The sequence below is a fragment of the Scyliorhinus canicula genome, chromosome 5 (assembly GCF_902713615.1).
Source record: "Scyliorhinus canicula chromosome 5, sScyCan1.1, whole genome shotgun sequence".
NCBI lineage: Eukaryota > Metazoa > Chordata > Chondrichthyes > Carcharhiniformes > Scyliorhinidae > Scyliorhinus > Scyliorhinus canicula.
The window spans coordinates 19,554,684-19,575,753 of NC_052150.1; the positions used below are offsets into that span (position 1 = coordinate 19,554,684).

Sequence of the window (21,070 nt, forward strand, 5' to 3'; positions counted from 1 at the left end):
ATCATGTAATCAATTTTTAATCAGTATATCAATGTTTTAAGCAATTTTTCAATTTTTACTAATATTTACGATATTATCATTTGTTTGTTTTATTGAATTAGGCCAGTGAGCTTAACTTCGGTAGTAGGGAAGATCCTGGAATCTATCATCAAGGAAGAAATTGCGAGGCATCTGGATAGAAATTGTCCCATTGGGCAGACGCAGCATGGGTTCATAAAGGTCAGGTCATGCCTAACTAATTTAGTGGAATTTTTTGAGGGCATTACCAGTGCAGTAGATAACGGGGAGCCAATGGATGTGGTATATCTGGATTTCCAGAAAGCCTTTGACAAGGTGCCACACAAAAGGTTGCTGCATAAGATAAAGATGCATGGCATTAAGGGTAAAGTAGTAGCATGGATAGAGGATTGGTTAATTAATAGAAAGTAAAGAGTGGGGATTAATGGGTGTTTCTCTGGTTGGCAATCCGTAGCTAGTGGTGTCCCTCAGGGATCCGTGTTGGGCCCACAATTGTTCACAATTTACATAGATGATTTGGAGTTGGGGACCAAGGGCAATGTGTCCAGATTTGCAGATGACACTAAGATGAGTGGTAAAGCGAAAAGTGCAGAGGATACTGGAAGTCTGCAGAGGGATTTGGATAGGTTAAGAGAATGGGCTAGGGTCTGGCAGATGGAATACAATGTTGACAAATGTGAGGTTATCCATTTTGGTAGGAATAACAGCAAACAGGATTATTATTTAAACGATAAAATATTAAAGCATGCCGCTGTACAGAGAGACCTGGGTGTGCTAGTGCATGAGTCACAGAAAGTTGGTTTGCAGGTGAAACAGGTGATTAAGAAGGCAAATGGAATTTTGTCCTTCATTGCTAGGGGGATGGAGTTTAAGACTAGGGAGGTCATGTTGCAATTATGTAAGGTGTTAGTGAGGCCACACCTGGAGTATTGTGTTCAGTTTTGGTCTCCTTACTTGAGAAAGGACATACTGGCACTGGAGGGTGTGCAGAGGAGATTCACTAGGTTAATCCCAGAGCTGAAGGGGTTGGATTAGGAGGAGAGGTTGAGTAGACTGGGACTGTACTCGTTGGAATTTAGAAGGATGAGGGGGGATCTTATAGAAACATTTAAAATTATGACGGGAATAGATAGGATAGATGCGGGCAGGTTGTTTCCACTGGCGGGTGAAAGCAGAACTAGGGGACATAGCCTCAAAATAAGGGGAAGTAGATTTAGGACTGAGTTTAAGAGGAACTTCTTCACCCAAAGGGTTGTGAATCTATGGAATTCCTTGCCCAGTGAAGCAGTTGAGGCTCCTTCATTACATGTTTTTAAGGTAAAGATAGATAGTTTTTTGAAGAATAAAGGGATTAAGGGTTATGGTGTTCGGGCCGGAAAGTGGAGCTGAGTCCACAAAAGATCAGCCATGATCTCATTGAATGGCGGAGCAGGCTTGAGGGGCCAGATGGCCTAATCCTGCTCCTAGTTCTTATGTTTGTAACTCTTGCAAGGCTTTTCCCACTCTGTTGTTGAAGGCTGTTCTCAAATAAGTCAACCATTAAAGGAAATGTGAATGAGGCTCTCTCTACGCCTATCACTGTCCTATTGCATTTATTCCTTTCCTTCCTTGATTCTATTTCATTTCTGATTCATCTTATTCATTTTTCGCATAATCAAAAAGGGGGGACTGAAAGAATCTACCGTTTTTAGTAAATAATCTACCTTTTTAGTATATAAACTAATTAAAGGAATAAATGGCCCAAAACTTAAAACAGCTTCTTGTAATATATTGTTAAAACACACCAGACAGTGAGAGAGGCTGTTTCCCATGAGAATAATCAAGATATAAAGCTAGACAGATAAACCAAGGACATATTTGCCTAAGTCAAAGATTTTGGGCAACACTCTCAGAATGGTTTTCATAGCAACCGATAAGATTAATAAGAAAGGCATATTGCAAATCACCTCATGTTAAAATTTGATGGACAAATACATATCAAATTGAATTAACTTTGAACGAACTTTAACCCAATCACAGCTAGAAAGGGGAGAGACATTAATGACAGTCGTTATATTTTAAGTATACGTGCCGGTTTGAATAATTCATTCTAGAATCACTTACTTGAATCTCTAAAGCTACTTCTCTGCCCTATCGCTTTGAACAGCTATTTTGATTTTATTTTCAACATTCTGTATTCAATTAGAAGAACCATTAGAGGTTTGATTTGTATTGAATTCAACTCAGGACTCTGCATTTGCTTGGACAAAATGAACTTTAAAGAGGCTCTGTATTGCAAGTGAAAAATACTGATCAAGAGATATCTCATTCAAACTGAATAAAAGCAATTTACTCGATACGTGAAGCTGTTTCATAACCTGGTGAGTGGTGTATATCGTGCGGCGACATGAAAGATACACTAACCAAAGCTCAGATCTAACACACCCCAAAGAATCTGCTCATCCAGGCCACTGTCATGTGAGGCTGATGAATGACCTTGAATTGTATCAGGCCGAGCCTGGCACATGTTGTGGACACGTTGACTCTACTCAATGTGTCCACCCATAGACCATCCTCTATCTCTCCTCCCAGCTCCTACTCCCACTTGCGACTCCTCTGTTGCTTGTAAATGTTAGAGATGCTCCATTCTCCTAACCACACTCTGGAAACTACCCAGTCCTGAATGCCCCTTGGTGGTAGGAGCGGGAAGGTTGAAACCTGTCTATGTAGGAAGTCCCGCACCTGCAGGTACCTGAATTTGTTTCCCCTCGCCAATCAAAACTTCTCCTCCATCGCCCTCATACTCGGAAAGCTCCCTTCTATAAACATATCCCCAATCCTCGCAATACCCGCTCTCCGCCATCTCCGGAACCCCCCATCCATACTTCCTGAGGCAAACCAGTGATTATTACAGATTGGAGACCAAACCGATGCTCCATCTGCTTCCACATGTCTCCTCCACTGCCCCAAGACTCTCAGGGCCGCCACCACCACGGGGCTAGTGGAGTATCGTGCCGGTGGGAACGGCAGAGGCGCAGTTACCAACACCCCCAAACTGGTGCCCTTGCATGAAGCCGCCTCCATACGCTCCCAGACCGACCCCTCCCCCACCACCCACTTCCTGATCATGGCTATATTCGCCGCCGTAATAGTTACTAAAATTTGGCAGCAACAGCCCGCAACCTCCCCGACTCCGCTCAAGCGTTACCTTCCATACCCGCGGGGTCTTGCCAGCCCAAACAAAGCCAATGATCACTTTGTTGACCCGATTAAAAAAGGAATAAAGATGGGGAGACGCTGAAATGCAAACAGGAATCTCGGGAGGACCGTCACCTTCACCGCCTGCACCCTCCCAGCTAGTGACAACGGAAGCGTCCCATCTTTGCAAATCGTCCTTCATTTGGTCTACTAGTCGGGCCAGATTTAATTTATGCAGCTGGTCCCATTCCGGCGCCACTTGGATGCCTAGATACCTAAAGCTTCCCTCTACTAATCTAAACGGCAGCTCCCCCAATCGCCTCTCCTGTCCCCTCGTCTGGACCGCAAACGTCTCACTTTTCCCCAGACTTAACTTCTGCCCCGAAAACCGGCCAGATTTCCCTAGAATCCTCATGATTTCTTCCATCCCTTCTATTGGGGCCGGTACATACAGAAGCAGGTCGTCTGCATAAAGCGAGACCCTGTGCTCCAAACCCCCCCCCCCAACCGGCCCCTTGAAGCGCTCAGAAAAATTGCCAGCGGCTCTATAGCTAGCGCGAACAACAGTGGGGAGACGAGGCATCCCTGTCTCGTCCCCCGGTGCAGCCTAAAATAGTCCGATGTTGGCCTATTCGTCCGTTCGCTCGCCGCAAGAGCCTGATACAGTAACCTGACCCAGTCAATAAAGCCCCGCTCAAATCCGAACCGTTCCAGTACCTCCCACAGATATGCCCATTCTACTCGATCAAAGGCCTTCGCTGCATCCATTGCGACCACTACCTCCACCTCCCTACCTTCCGGGGGCATCATGATCACGTTTAATAGCCTTCTTATATTGGCCACCAGCTGCCTACCCTTAACAAATCTTGTCTGGTCCTCCCCAATAACGTGTGGAACACAATCCTCAATCCTGAAGGACAAAATTTTGGCCAGCTGTTTGGCGTCCACATTCAACAAGGATATCGGCCTGTAGGACCCACACAGCTGCAGGTTCTTGTCCCGCTTAAGGATCAGCGGAATTTGTGACATCGTCGGGGGAGCACCCTTCTCTCCCTTGCCTCATTGAACGTCCTCATCCACAATGGTCCCAATATCCCAGAGAACTTTTTATGGAACTCCACTGGGTACCCGTCAGGCCTCGGGTCTTTACCCGACTGCATGGCCTTCAGACCCTCCACTATCTATTCCAACCCAATCGGGGCCCCCAGCCCTTCTACCAGCTCCTCGTCCACCTTTGGGAAATTCAGCCCCCCTAAGAAGTGCCTCATCTCCTCCGGCCCCGTTGGGGGTTCCGACCCATACAGCATACTGTAAAAATGCTTAAACGCCTTATTCATCCCTGCTGAATCTCCAACCAGGTTCCCATCTTCATTATTTACTTTCCCTATCTCCCTGGCTTCCTCCCTCTTTCTAAGCTGTTGTGCAAGCATTCTACTGGCCTTCTCTCCATGCTCAGAGATCGCCCCCCTCACCTTTCTCAGCTGCTACACCACCCTCCCTGTGGTTAACAAGCCGAACTCCGCCTGTAGCCCCCGCCATTCCCTTAAAAGCCCTGCCGTGCAGTCTCAATGTTAATAATAACAATGTGCAGAACTATATCGCATAACTTCTGGAAGTCCCGATAGGCAACATCCACAGACACTTTCTGATCTACCTTATTTGCCACCCTCTCAAAGAATTTAACTAGATCAGTTAGGCGTGCCTTAGCCTGAACAAGCACACCCTGTCTCTCTGATCAGCTCAGATGATCTATTCCTAATAATTGTAGATTTCCTACAACTGAAGTAACCAGTTATCTGTTGTCTGTGCCATACTTCTCAAACAGCAGAGTGAAATTAACAAATTTCCAATCGAGTGACAATTCCCGAATTAAGAAAGTTTTGAAAGATTAGGATTAACCCTTCTGCATTGACATTCACCATGTCATTAAAAAAGGCACTCAACACTGTTAATCATCATCCCTAACTTTCTATGGTGAGTGTAACAGACAGTTGAAGTGCAAATACAGCATGTCCTTTACAATTTCAGGAAAGCAAAGGGCAATATGCCATTTGCGCAAAGGAGCGGAATGGTGTAAATCGACTAGCAAGTTCATACCTCATGGAGAATTTCTTCACCCCCCTGAACTCGCTAGCCGACTTGTGAATTAATAACAGCATGCGCTGTTAATATGCCACTATTTTCCCAGCAAGATCTGAACCATTGCGTTAGAAACTTAAAATAAAATGCACTTAACTGAACCATTCAGTTTTCTGAATGAGAACTAAAATCATTTTGGAAAAACCATCCATTCTGAATATGGAGTAAAACATTTTCTTTATATACACATTATTTGCCCGTTAATAGTCAAAAACCTAGCCTGCATCCTGGCTGGAGCTCGCAGACTTGCTGTAGGTGGCTGCATTTTGCAGTGGTTCCTGCATCTGGTGGGGCCATGCTTATGCAACCATATCCCATGCTTGGGGTCAGATCTGAAGGAGGTGCTGAGCAACTGCAGGAGCCGCTGGCAAAATTAAACAACATTCCCTGTTGGATGTAGCTGCTGTCAAGTCTCTTATAAGTGACTGAAAACTCATTAAGTTAGATTCAGTCAAAACAAGTCCACATGGTTCAAGATACTCACCGTCCTCTTGGCCCATAAGAATTATACCTGGGTCATCGTTAAGACCAAACTCAAATTTGACACTGCACAGCTTTAAACACACTGGGAAATAGTATGGTACAATGTCATAAAGCCACCAGTTATCTTGCTCTAAGTAGCGATACTAAATATTGCAGCACTACTGGAAGTTTAAGCTGCTGCATGAAACGTTTTGCATCTATTAACAATTTGAAATTAGAGCAGAGAACAGGATCTGTAGATGTCCTTAAAAAGCATATTAAAAATCATAAAAGAATGGAATTTCAAAACGTGCAAAATAGTTATTGTAATCCAGATATAAATACACAGACAAGAATAAAATATTAAAATACCTTGCATTCAGGCATCCCTATAAAGTGGCATCCTTGGTAAGCAGATACCGCCTGGGTCAAAGCCAAAGGGTCTGCTAGTCCTATAAAAGATCAACAAGCAACAGCTGAGTTTAGCATACCATCTTTCAGAAATTATAACAGTACTAAATACGCGTATATTTATACAAACCAGTTATACTGCTGAGGTTGAAGTAAAGATGATTTCAGTGTCTGAAACCTTGGGCGGGATTCTCCGACCCCACGCAGGGTCGGAGAATTGGCGGGAAGCGGCGTGATTTCCGCTCCCGCAGGTCTCCTAATTCTCCCGCCGGTAAAAAACCGGCGTTGTGCAAATCCCGCCGGCAGCCTGTGAAAACAGCTGGCGCCGGCGGGATTTCATTTTTTTTAAACTCACCTTTAAATCTCCGGCCCGGATGGGCCGAAGTCCCGCCGCTGGGAGGCCTTCTCCCGCCGCCGAGGTGTACACCACCTCAGAAACGGCGGACTCAGCGGCGCGAGCGGGCCCCCGGGGGGGGGCGGGGGGCGATCGGACCCAGGGGGGTGCCCCCACGGAAGCCTGGCCCGCGATCAGGGCCCCCCGCTCACTCCGCGGGGCAGTGCCGTGGGGGCACTCTTTCTCCTTCCGCGCCGCCACGGCCTCCGCCATGGCGGACGCGGAGGAGAACCCCGCATCGCGCATGCGCCGGCAGTGAGGTCAGCGGCCAGCTGCCGCTGACGTCACTGCCGGCGCATGCGCCGACCGCCGAAAGCCTTTCGGCCAGCCCCGCTACCGACTGCGCCGGGTGTTTGCGCCAGTCTACCGGTGCAAACTGCTCCGGCGCGGGGCTGGCCCCCAAAGGTGGGGAGAATTCCCCACCTTTGGAGGAGGCGCGACCCCTGAGTGGTTGGCGCCACTCCCCTACGCCGGCACCCTCCGTCACGCCGGGTAGGGGAGAATCCCGCCCCTTAAGTTTACTATTGGTATTCTGCAAAGGTTTTAGAATATGCATGGAAATTAGGACCTGTCAGCAAAAACTGTACACAACAGAAGTGATGACTGTGAAAATATAATGAAAATGCCAAAGAACTACAATTCCACCAAAATAGTGGGAGATAAATGTGTATTTTTGCAAAAATTCAGATTAAGAAGTTCTGCAAAAAATCCATACCATTGGTTGTGGCCCATGAACTATATCTGACTTAAGACCTAGCAACCTGGCCCATGAAACCTCTTCTGCTTGAGTTTGGGCTGGATTACATACAGATAGGAGCAGGAGGAGGCCTTTTGGCCCTTCGAGCCTGCTCCGCCATTCATGACGATCATGGCTGATCATCCAACTCAAGCCTAATCCTGCTTTCTCCCCATAGCCTTTGATCCCATTCTCCCCACGTGCTATATCCAGCCGCCTCTTGAATACATTCAATATTTTAGCATCAACTACTTCTTGTGGTAATTAATTCCACAGGCTCACCACTCTTTCGGTGAAGAAATGTCTCTTCATTTCTGTCTGAAATGGTTTATCATGAATCCTCAGACTCATACCCATCATCAGGAACATCTTCCCTGCATCTACCCTGTCTAGTGCTATTAGAATTTTAAAAGTCTGTATGAGATTCCCCCCTCATTTTTCTGAACTCCAGCGAGAACAATCCTAACCTAGTCAATCTCTCCTCATATGACAGTCCCACCATCCCTGGAATCAGCCTGGTAAACCTTCGCTGCACTCCCTCGAGAGCAAGAACATCCTTCCTCAGAAAAGGAAACCAAAACTGCACACAATATTCTAGGTGTGCCGTCACCAAGGCCCTGTAAAATTGCAGCAACAATCCCTATTTCTGTACTCGAAAGCTCTCGCAATGAAGGCCAACATACCATTAGCCTTCTGTACTGCCTGCTGCACCTGCATCCATACCTTCAGCGACTGGTGCACAAGAACACCCAGGACCCGCTGCACACTCCTTTCTTCCAATTTACAACCATTTCTTGCCGCATTGAAACAAACAAAGAAACAAAGACCAATACAGCACAGGAACAGTCCTTCGGCCCTCCAAGCCAACGCCGATCTCGTGTTCTATCTAGACCAACAGACTGTGTCCTTCGATACCCAGTCTGTTCATGTGCCTATCCAGATAAGTCTTAAAGGTCACTAAGGTATCTGCCTCACCTACCTCACTTGGCAGTGCATTCCATGCCGCCATCACCCTCTGTGTAAAAAAACATCCCCCGCACATCTCCACTGAATCTAGCCCCCTTCACCTTGAACTTGTGCCCCCTTGTAATTTTCATTTCTGGCCTGCGAAAAAGCCTCCAACTGTTCATCCTATCTATACCTCTAATGATTTTATGAACTTCTACCAGGACACCCCTCAGCCTCCGTCTCTCTGGGAAGAACAATCCCAGTTTATTCAATCTCTTCTCATAGCTAATACCCTCCACACCAGGCAACATCCTGGCAAACCTTTTCTGTACTCTCTCTAAAACCTCAACGTCCTTCTGGTAGTGTGGTGACCAGAATTGGACACAGTATTCCAAATGTAGCCTAACCAAAGTTCTATATATAACTGAACATAATTTTCGAGCTTTTATACTCGATACCCTATGAAGGCAAGCATGCCATATGCTTTCTTTACCACCATTTCCACCTGTGCTACTGATGGTTCTGCCATTTATTTAACAGCTCCCACCCAAACTGGATCGACCAAAATGCATCAGCTTGCATTTGTCCGGGTTAAATTTCACCTACCAATTTTGCAGACTATCTATACCCTGTTGTATTCTCTGACAATCTTCATTACTATCTGCAACGCCGGCAATCTTAGTATCATCCGCAAACTTGCTAATCAGACCCACTACGTTTTCTTCCAAGTAATTTATATACAGCAGAGGTCCCAGTAATGATCCCTGCTGAACACCACTAGTTACAGACCTCTCACTGCGACCTTATACGGGTGTACTGATAATTCCTGGGGCAGGACCTTCCACAGGTCTGCCCCTGGAAGAAACGTCTATCGCCACATTGGGAAACGGCTGCATAGACATTAAAGGTGCATCATTCTCAAATCCTAGCCCCGAGAAATCAATCTGCACACTTAATCTCCATCTAGGCTCCAACTGCAAGCCCATCCTTGTTGGCTAGCAAATCATGTTAAAACATTTCACTCAATATTTAAAAGGAATACTTATTACAATATTAGTTTCGTCCATGCGAGGAAAATAAGTATCAATTTTATTTATTGTTTCTACTGAGTGCATTTTATATTATTTTACATTTCAACATAATGGGCCAAACCTTTTCTGAAAAAAAATGGCATGCTTATTATGCAGTTATTAACGTACAAGTAGGATAGCAAACTTGAGGGTGAAGAAACACACTAGGTGTGAAACCTGAGGACTAGTTACTTGATTTACAGTGTTCTACACAAAAGCATTTCACCGTTGGCCATCCCGCTATTCTAAAGAAGTTATGGATTTGCACATATATCCGCTAAACTTGCCACATAAGGTCAGGGTTCATAATTAAATCTATAGCTTTTTAATGGGCATCGCCGATCAATCTGTCCGCTTCTGAAAGACAACAATTTAAATTGTGGAGTCTCATTTCTTCATTGAGCAAATGGTTGTTAAGAGATTTTACAAAAAACTATTTTCCTCTTACTTTTCTTTTGACTTTTTTTGCTTCCCAATCTAATCAATCCTTCCCTCTCCATTTCTCTTCATATACCTCGTTTGGCTCTAATTAATTCTATTTCCTTCTCAGTTTCTGTTGCAACCTTGAATGCCAGGGTTAACAAAGTCACTAGGCCCATTAATCAATTAGGTCATTAATCAAAGGTCCCAAAAGCGCTGTGAACAGCGCAAAATTTAAGTCACGAGAAAAATCTTTGAGCTGAAGAGTCTAACTAGCAATATACAACCTAAGAACTTCCACTCCAGCAAGATTTGGTGTAGAAGAAAAATTACAATGATTTTTTAAAAACAATTATGCAATAAGTTGCGAATTTAGTGGCAAATTATACAAAGTTGTAACAAAAATCTGGATTTCATGACAAAAAAGGAAACTTAGAATTCTGTGCCTTCTGCAACAAATAATGTTTCTTTCCACCCTCTTTCCAACCATTGCCAAAAATCAAAGACTTTGAGTAGCTGGAAGAAATATTCCGCTGTGCTATTCTGAAGCCTTACCTACATCTTCACTGGCAAACCTCACCAGTCTCCGCGCCACGTACAGTGGATCCTCACCACCTTCTAGCATCCTTGCTAACCAATAGAGGGAAGACTTCTCATCCGAGGCCCGCATGGTCTTGTGCAGTGCTGATATGCAATTATAATGTTCCTCACCTGAGAATAAAACAGGTATTCCATGCTGATTAACCAGCAGGTAATATTATATTACAATACCTCCAATTATATTGTTCAGTATCTGGGGTGCAGTTTCTTCAAGAGCCACTGCATGCGACGTAGTTATTTGAACATCTAACCAAATATATCACATGCTGACTGGAGGTATATATTTATATGCTTCACTGAAGTTGCATGATGCAGTTCCTCACAATGTACTTATAATGGCAATGATCTAAAAACCGGGGCTGGATTCTCCGGTCGCTGACGCCGAAATCGCGTTCGGCGAACGGCCGGAGAATCAGAGTTCCCGACCAAATCGGGGGCGGTGTACGTTTTGTGATGCTCCGCCTCCTCCAAAGCGGCATATTCCGCCTCAGGACATTGCCTGAAGCCTGATGGTCCGCCGCTGACTGGCCGAGTTCCCGACGGTTTGGGTCTCTCATGGTCTCACCCATCGAGGACTCAGGCCAGCGCCGCTAGTTGGGGGAGGGCCGATCCGTGGGCAGGGGGGATATTGTTAGGGGCTGGGAGCCTTCTGAGGTGGGGGGAGGGGGGTGGGGGCGCGAGCTGGCCAAGGTGGGGGGGGGGGGGGGGGAGAACTATTTCACTGGCCGGGTCCGCGAGTGGCCTCCACCATGCAGCATGGCGCGGCAACTGCAGGCACCACTGCGCGCTTGCGCAGCCACGGACCCGGCAATTCTCCGGGGCGTATTGGCAGCCAGAGCTGGGTGTTCTACGCTGCCGTTCTGCTAGCCCCCAGCAAAACGAGGAACTGGTGGCCGTTTTGCGCCATTTTTTTCTGCCGTAGAACGCCACCGTTCCTGCGCCAGCGTGGGGACATAGCCCCAGAATCAGAGAATCCAGCCCTTTGTTTCTGTTACAAGTAACTTTGTTCTTCCTCTGCAAAACCTCATTTGCGGTCATTTACACTGCATATTTTTGCCTCACTTTCCAGTGTATTTCCAATATTCAAAGGGATTCAATGGCACATTGACTTGTTTATACTTTCCTCCCTTACCCAAATCATTATTTAAAACCAGTTATTTACTTGATTAAGAGGTTTTTTTCCCAGTATTTCACCCAATTGATTTTTTAGTTCTTATGGAGTTCTCTGCTCCACACTATAGGAAGCATGTTGAGGCAATAAAAAAAGGATAAAGGACAGATTCACTAGACTGCTGCCTCGTACAAGGAAATGCAAATACAGGGAAATACTTGAACATTTTGGGCTGTTTTCATTGGAATTTCAAATTCTCACCCAAGTCTAACTCTTAATGTGCTCACTCCTCTCCATCTGTGTAATCCACTCAGACCTCCTGCTGAACTATCCTTCCTCTGAATTTGTTCTTTTGCCTATTCCCACTCCTTTCATCCCTTCGCTGGTTACATGGCTTCAACGTTCTGGAATTCTCTCCCTAAAACCGCCTGACTACTTTCCCCGTTCCAAGGCTCCGCTAAAACCCACTTCAGACCAAGCTTTTTGGTCACCTTTGCTAATATACTCTTTAGCTCAATGTCCATTTTTGTTTTGACTGATAATGCCTCTTGGGATGGATTGACACATTCTTCCACCTTAAATGCATGTTTCTGTCGGGATCACAAACATGATGATCAGCCATTGTCATAATGAATGACGGAGCAGGCTCTAAAGGCCGAATGGCCTCGACCTGCTTCGATTTTCTATGCATGTTTCTAGGTAAAAGGCATTACATAAATGCAGTTGTTGCTGGTGCTTGTTTATCCTCACATCCTAAAATATGAAATAATATTTTTAAAGTATATATATATATATATATATATATATATAGCATCCTCCAAATCCAGTGTTGGTCCACAGTTACATGTATCAATTTCCTTTTCCACTTCAGCCAGCTCACTCCTTACCTTTCTAAAATACACCCTATTCCAAAATGGCGCCATATCTTTGTTCTAACCTTTTCCCCTTGAACCTTTAAGGAATCATAACATGATCACTATTACTGGAGGGGTATAACCACATTTATTTCACCTACCTGACCTGTTTTGTTACCCATTAATAGATTTGCCATGAAGGTTTGAGGAAGGAGTCTAAACATTTGCAGAATTCTATTTCCTTTCCTCCAATTGTACCTTTCCTGACCCAATGAGCCAAGTCTCAGGAGCGAGAAGCACATTTTTTTTTCACAGGTATCTCTACCACTAAATTATTAATTTAATAAGCACATTTATTTATTTAGTTCCAGCATGGTCTATTTTGTTTTAATAAATCATGGCATAATTAAAATTTTACGGTGACCTGTGCAAAGGAGAAAAGTGTAATTGATAACAACTTGAACAAAACTGAGAAGCAGGAGATTTTGAGGCAATTGCTGTTTGTTGATTGGGACTGTGGAAAATTATTTGAGGGACCCATTAGATTGTCTTTTGGAGGGTAGCACAGCCAAACCGGAGCTTTTATTCACCATACTGATGTCAGTGGATAGCTATCAGGAGCAGAAATCTTTACTTTCATAGAATTTGCAGTGCAGAAAGAGGCCACTCGGCCCATCGAGTCTGCACCGGCCCTTGGAAAGAGCACCCTACTTAAGCCCATGCCTCCAGCCTACCCCCATAACCCGACCTAACCTTTTGAACACTACAGGCAATTTAGCACGGCCAATCCACCTAACTTGCTCATCTTTGGACTGTGGGAGGAAACCGGAGCACCTGGAGGAACTCAGACACGGGGAGAAAATGCAAACTCCACAGTCACCCGAGGCCAGAATTGAACCCGGGTCCTTGGAGCTGTGAGGCAGCAGTGCTAACCACTATGCCGCCCTTTTAGTTCATAATTCTGCTGGATTAGTAATCAAAATACAATTGCAAGCAAAAATAAAATTGTTTTGCAGAAAGGCTTAAAAGTTATACTTTAACAGCATTAATTGAAAACTCAAACGCAAAAGAATACTGCAGGTGCTGATAATCCAATATAAAAACAGGAAATCTTGGATATCCGCAGCTGCCCAGGCAACATCTGTGGGGACAAATTTCTTAGGTTTGATGAGAGATCACAGGCCTGAAATGAAAACTTTGTTTTTCATTCCACAGTTGCTGACTGACTTGCTGAGTGTTTTATGAATCTTCTGGATTGAATTAAGTATTATCATCTTTGGAATGAAGTGTTTCATTTTACTGAGAAGTGTGTTCACTTCACTATATAGATAATTTACCTGCTCGATCATACAATATGTGAGACCTTTGGAGTCCTTCTTTTATATGAACTTCCTTAATTACAATCTTTTTTGATGGAGTATTATGTACATCATTGTTCTGGGCCTTTTTCGTTTCTGCAACCTTTGCTTGAATCGCAAGATGAAGCCCATTCAATGCAGTCCTCGCGTCACCGTCACATAAGTAGGCAATGCTGCGTATTGCTTCTGGTTCAATAGAAATCTGCAACCTTTAATACAAAAGCTGAAATTGAAGACATTTGATCTTTTTTCTTGCTGAACACATGATATTCTTCCTCCAGATAAATGAGCAACCAAACACTTCATTGCTCTACACAGACTGCCAATGGAAAGTATGCATGTATCAGCATTGAGTGAAAACAGAAGCTGGTTCAGCAGCAAGACTGCGCCAAGGATAAATTACCTGTCAACACTTGCGGGGTCTTGTACACAAGAATTACTGCCGCTTCTCAAATCTCATTGCAGTGAGTTTACTACTTCAGGAAAGGAGAAGTGTAGATGATTTGGGACAAATTATGTTTTAAGTGTAAACTGGATAGATGTCAAGTGCAGCTACATTCAGAATGTAATGATTGTTCCTCAAATTTTAAAATGTTAATAAAGTTGCGATAGTCTTAACTCAACATGACAGTGAAAAGCACAGCAATTTAGTATGCAGTTGAGACAATTAATGCTTTACTTTGCAACGTAAGAAGTCTTACAACACCAGGTTAAAGTCCAACAGGTTTGTTACAAACACGAGCTTTCGGAGCACGGCTCCTTCTTCAGGTGAATGGTGTATTCACCTGAAGAAGGAGCCGTGCTCCGAAAGCTCGTGTTTGTAACAAACCTGTTGGACTTTAACCTGGTGTTGTAAGACTTCTTACTGTGCTCACCCCAGTCCAACGCCGGCATCTCCACATCATTACTTTGCAACAGCAAAGCATTGCAGACATCCAAAATTAATAGTTAATATACCACTCAACACTAGCACTTCTATCTCCAGAATATAAAAACAATATCTTAAATCAACTTTCCTGAAAACAGAAATTGGAATTTCGATTATAGCCGCAACTTGAATATGTATTTCAAGCTGTAAATAGGGGCTGGTTTAGCTCACTCAGCTAAATCGCTGGCTTTTAAAGCAGACCAAGCAGGCCAGCAGCACGGTTCGATTCCCGTACCAGCCTCCCCGGACAGGCGCCGGAATGTGGCGACTAGGGGCTTTTCACAGTAACTTCATTGAAGCCTACTCGTGACAATAAGCGATTTTCATTTCAATTACTTTAAAAATACATTGCCTAGAATTGCCCAGTTACTAAAACACACATCATTTTGTTTCAGAAAAAACGATTTAAAGGAAGTTCTATAAAAAGTTAAAATTAAAGATTGATGCAGTTCAACAATACTCTTCATTGTATTTATAATGGCATTGTGATTTAGAGAGTGTTCTGTTTTATTAGCCAATGAGTAGATAGATGGACATTACTTTAGGCAAGGGCTAATAGTTTCAATGGTGTACAAGAGTTTCAGGTCCTTTATATTATAGGGCTACTTATGAAGCTACCTTTGATTGCAAACATCAGTTTCCATTTTGTGAACTGCATACTCTGCATCGATAGAAGTTTGATTTTTGTTCCAATTTACTCCTTTAAGACTCCTTTCGAATTCAGTTACAGGACCTTGTAATTCAATACAGTCTTTATTTTTATGCACCCAATACATACACTCTACATTCCATAGATAACGTTTGGCACTCCATTTCTCCAAGAGTCCAGGTTGGTGGCTTCCAAATGTTCAGGCCACCCATGAAGCAGGCACGGGAACCTTGAATGTACAAATAGATGGTTTTAGGACCACAATCAAAATTAGTCATCAATTGGGTAGAGCTTGTGCCATGCATGCTCTACCTTGTTGATAAGGTCCTCGGAAGCCTAACCAGCAGTTCTTAACAGGAACTTAACAGGAACTGCTGACAAAAGGGAAAGTGAATGCCAGCTAAGATTTGGCATTGGCAGGACAAGTCAGCTGGACAGGGCTGGACAGATTGAAAGAATCGTTTGAAAAGATAGTATGGGGTTTTAAAGGTTTTCTGGTGTGCCCGAATGAGGAGTGGAGTGGCAAGGCTGTTCAATTCAGGGAAGCATCCCTTGCTGCTTCTGGTCTACAAGCAGCAGTAGGAAGGCACTACCCTTTCGGTTCCGGCACATCATGCCTCATGTGTCCTCATCAGGGGCTGGTTTAGCTCACTGGGCTAAATCTCTGGCTTTTAAAGCAGACCAAGCAGGCCAGCAGCACGGTTCGATTCCCATACCAGCCTCCCCGGACAGGCGCCGGAATGTGGCGACTAGGGGCTTTTCACAGTAACTTCATTGAAGCCTACTCGTGACAATAAGCGATTTTCATTTTTCATTTCCATTTCATTTCAGCTGTACTGCAGATATTAAAAATAGGGCATCAGGACTTCCGGTGGCGGCAATGTCCGAGTGAGCCGCACATTCGGCGGGCTCTCACTCCGGCGGGTGTTTAGGGGCTGATTCCCCGCGATAGCGGGACCACGGACCTGAAGGAAGACGGCAGCAAAAGTGCTGAGGAGCGGGCTGCGGCACATGGAACAGCGGGAGTCCAGGAGGCAAAAGAAAAGAGAGAAAAAGGGACAGAGACAAGGACCTGAAGAAACTTACCTGGAACCTAAGATGGCGGACACACGGACCCTGGACTCAGCAATCCAGCAGGCGCTGGATAACATGCTCCGGGTAATGAAGCCCAGTTTTGAAGCGCTGAAGCGGTACAGCTTGGACCCAATCCAGAAAGCGGTGGATCAGCTGAACCAGAGGCTGGATGCGCAAGATGTTAAAGTTAAGGAGCTGGGAGAGGTGGTGGAGGAGCAGGCGGATGCGCAGACGGTTGCGGCACTAGAAGTTGACGGGCTGAAGGAGCGGCAGAGAAGACTGCTAGACAGAGTGGAGGAGCTGGAGAATAGAACCCGCAGGAACAACCGGAGGATGGTCGGCCTTCCGGAGGGGGCTGAGGGAACTGATGCCGCAGTGTTTGTAGCAGACCTATTGATGCAGATGATGGGGGCCAAAGCCTTTCCACGACCGCCGGAGCTGGAGGGGGCATACAGAGTGCAGGCGAGGCAGGGGCGGCCGGGCGGACCCCCCCCCCCCCCCCCCCCCCCCCCCGCCTGATGGTGATTAGGTTCCACAGGTTCGTGGACAAGGAGCGGGTGTTGCGGTGGGCAAAGAGCGCCAGGAGCAGTGCGTGGAACAACAGTGTCCTCCGCATTTACCAAGACCTAAGCCAGGAGGTGGCTCGGCGGTGAGCAGCCTTTAAGAATGTCAAGGAGGTGCTGTTCAAGAAGCACGTGAAGTTTGGTCTGCTGTTCCCGGTTCGTTTATGGGTCACGCACCAGGGTCAACACCACTACTTCTCCGAGCCTGAAGAAGTGATGGACTTTGCGAGGGATCAGGGGCTGGTCCCGAAAAGAGGCCCCACGGACGCGAATTAGGGCCCGAGGACTACTGTAGGAAGGTACGCCGAATGGGCCTGGACTGCTGTTCAACGGTTTGCTGGGTCAAAGGTGCCAAGCAGAACATTTGGGACTCTTTCCTTTGTTCATGGACATTGGTTTGGGTTTTTTTTGTTTTTATTTTCTCTTATGTTTTAGTTTTTTCCTCTTTTTTCTGTTTTTTCCTTGTTGGGCGGATTTGTACTTTTTGTGCAGCTCGTGGAGGACACTAGAGCCGGCACGGTAACGAAGGGGGGCTGGTCAGCAAGGGGGGGCCAAGGACGTGGGTTGGGGTTTTTTTTGTTTTGTTTTGTTGATGTCCATGCCTTCCTGTGCCAGTGAGTTTGCTCCAGTGGGTTGGAGAGGGGGATAGGGCGCCGGGGAGTGGGGAGGAGGACGGGGAAACAATGGGAATGAGACAGGAAGGCGCCGGAGTGTTGAGTCACCGGGCTAGCGGATTGGCTAGTCAAGGGAGTCAGGTGGGGGGGTTGGGGGGGGTGGGGGAGAGAAAAGGAGAGATCACAGCCAGTGGATGGCAGGGGTGGGGGATGTTGTTGGGGGGGGGGTTGTTCTGCTGATGTGGGAGGGACTTGAAATAGGCACTGGAAAGGAGGTCGAGGGTGGGGGCATCCAACAGGCGGGCCAGGAATGGCGCGACGCACGGGCTGGGGCCCGGCCCGAGAAAGGCTATGGCAGACCAGCGTGGGGGGTGGGTTGTGCCCCCCAACCAGGCTGATCACCTGGAACGTCAGGGGACTGAATGGGCCGGTTAAGAGGGCGCGGGTGTTCACGCACTTGCGGGCTCTGAGGGCGGACGTCATTATGTTGCAGGAGACACATCTGAAAGTGTCTGACCAGACCAGGCTAAGGAAGGGCTGGATTAGCCAGGTCTTCCACTCGGACTTGGACTCGAAGTCCAGGGGGGTGGCAATCATGATCAACAAGCGCGTGCAATTTGAGGCGGAGGGCATAGCCGCAGACAGGGGGGGCAGATACATGATGGTACGGGGCAGATTGGAGGGGAGAAGAGTGGTTCTGGTGAATATATATGCCCCAACTGGGATGACGTGGACTTCATTAAAAGAGTGCTGGGGAAGATCCCGGACCTGGACTCTCGCAGGCTAATAATGGGGGGGGGGGGACTTGACCCGGCTTTGGATCGGTCGTGTCCCAGAACGGGTAGACTCCCAGCAATGGCAAGGGAGCTGAAAGGGTTTATGGAGCAAATGGGGGCAGTGGACCCCTGGAGAGCCAGACAGCCGACAGGAAGGGGCTACTCGTTTTACTTGCACGTCCATAAAGTATATTCTAGGATAGATTTCTTCGTACTAAGCAGGGATAGTATAGGGGAGGTAAAGAACACGGAATTTTCGCCAAGTACTATCTCAGACCATGCCCCGCACTGGGTAGACGTGCAGATCGGGGGGGGGGGGGGGGGGGGGGGGAGAAGAGAGACTACCAACGCCCGCAATGGAGGCTGGACGTGAGACTGCTGTCGGAGGAGGGGATCAGTGAGAGGCTTCGGAGGTGTATGCAAAATTACCTGCAGGTGAATGACACGGGGGAGGTCTCAGCAGCGACCCTATGGGAGGCGCTAAAGGCAGTAGTGCGGGGGGAGCTGATTTTAATTGGGGCCCACAGAACCAAGGCAGATAGGGCAGAGATGGATAGATTGGTCAGGGAAATGGGTCGGATAGATGAAAAGCACACGGAGTCTCCGGGGGAGGTTTTACTCAGGGAGAGGCAGAGACTACAGGCAGACCTGGGGGCACTATCCACGAGTAGGGCCGTGGAACAGCTTAGGAAGGCGAAGGGCGTGGTGTACGAGCATGGGGAAAAGGCTAGCAGACTGTTAGCGCAGCAACTCAGGAGGAGGGAGGCGGCCAGGGAAATAAGTAGAGTAATGCAAAGTGGAGGGCCTGGCAGGATTGAATAAGGTATTCCGGGACTTCTATCGCAAGCTGTATACTTCGGAGCCGCCGGAAGAACCGGAGGAGATGAAAAGGTTTCTGGACGGGTTAACATTCCCAACAGTAGGTGGGGGGCGAGTGGATGAGCTGGGGGCCCCGATTAGAGTGGAGGAGGTATTGGGGGGTCTAAAGGCCATGCAGTCGGGGAAAGCCCCGGGGCCGGAGGGATACCCAGTAGAGTTCTATAGGAAGTTTTCTGAGCTGGTGGGCCCGGTCTTGGCGAGGGTTTTCAATGAGTCAAGGGACAGAGGGACCCTGCCGCCGACAATGCCGCAAGCCACTATATCACTGATATTGAAGCGGGGTAAAGACCTGGAGGCGTGTGGGTCCTACAGGCCAATCTCCCTGATTAATGTTGACGCCAAGCTCCTGGCAAAGGTACTGGCGGTTAGCATGGAGGACTGCGTACCGGAGGTGATTGGGGAGGACCAAACTGGGTTCGTGAAAGGTAGGCAGCTGGCGGCCAACCTGAGAAGATTACTTAATGTGATAATGATGCCCCCGGCGGGCAGGGAGGTGGAGGTAGTGGTGGCGATGGACACCGAGAAGGCCTTTGACCGGGTGGAGTGGGACTATCTATGGGAGGTGCTCGGACGGTTTGGGTTCGGGGAGGGACTGGTGGATTGGATCAAATTATTATATCAGGCCCCGAAGGCCAGTGTCAGGACTAACAGAGACGTGTCGGAGTACTTTAGGCTGTACCGAGGGACCAGACAGGGCTGCCCGCTCTCCCCGCTGCTGTTTGCGCTGGTCATAGAGCCGCTGGCGATTGCGCTGACAGCCGCAGAGGGATGGAAGAGGATGGTGAGGGGCGGGGTAGAACATAGGATCTCTCTTTACGCAGACGACCTGCTCCTGTACGTGTCGGACCCAGTGGCTGGGATGGGAAGTATACTGGGAATGTTGAGGAAGTTCGGCCAGTTTTCAGGATACAAATTAAATACGGCCAAGAGTGAAATGTTTGTGGTACAGGCAAGGGGCCAGGAGAACAAATTGAGGGGGCTACCGTTTAGGCTGGTTGAGGAAAATTTCCAGTATTTGGGAATCCAGGAGGCAACAAGACTGGGGCAGGTTGCACAAGTTAAATTTGGCCAGGAGCAAATGAAGGGAGAGTTTCGGAGATGGGATGCACTCCCACTGTCGCTGGCAGGGAGGGTGCAGACTGTAAAGATGACAATCCTCCCTAGATTTCTGTTTGTTTTTCAGTGCCTCCCGATCTTTGTCCCACAGTCCTTCTTCAAAAGAGTTAACAGGATGACCATGAGCTTTGTCTGGGCGGGTGAAGAAGGCGATGCTGGAAGAAACCGCAGCGAGGGAGGGTTGGCTTTGCTGAGTCTGATTAATTATTACTGGGCGGCCAACATCGCTATGATAAGGAAGTGGATGGTGGGTACGGCGTCTATCTGGGAGCGGGTGGAGGCGGCTTCGTGCAGGGGCTCCAGCTTGGCAGCCCTGGTCACGGCTCCTCTACCGTTGCCGCCGGCCAGGTACTCCACCAGCCCGGTAGTGGTGGCGACCCTGCGGATATGGGGCCAGTGGAGGGGGGCATGTAGGGGAGACGGGGGCATCGGTTTGGGCGCCAATCTGCGACAACCATCGGTTTGCCCCCAGGAGCATGGATGGGGGGTTTCGAGCATGGCGGTGGGCGGGGGTGGGAAGGGTGGGTGATATGTTCCTGGAAGGGAACTTTCTGAGTTTGAGGAGCTTGGAGGAGAAATTTGGGCTGGTAAGGGGAAATGATTTTAGGTATCTACAGTTGCGGGACTTTGTTTGTAGACAGGTCCCATCTTTCCCACGCCTCCCGCCAATGGGGATCCAAGACAGAATAGTCTCTAGGGGGAAGAAGGGGAGGGTAGAGTCTCTGATATTTATATGGTGCTCATGAGGGAGGAAGGGTCCCAGACGGAGGAAC

At 47.3% G+C, this 21,070-nt stretch overlaps 1 protein-coding gene across 1 annotated transcript in view; it reads right to left on the reverse strand.

The window, feature by feature from the left end:
- The window catches only part of wrnip1 (WRN helicase interacting protein 1), a 73,288-nt gene that overhangs the window by 12,316 nt on the left and 39,902 nt on the right, over positions 1-21,070 (reverse strand). The window contains exons 4-6 of the mRNA XM_038796374.1: positions 13,678-13,907; positions 10,331-10,486; positions 6,169-6,248 (exon numbers count right to left, since the gene is read on the reverse strand). Coding sequence (XP_038652302.1) covers positions 6,169-6,248; positions 10,331-10,486; positions 13,678-13,907 — 466 coding nt within the window. The remainder of the gene's footprint in view (positions 1-6,168; positions 6,249-10,330; positions 10,487-13,677; positions 13,908-21,070) is intronic.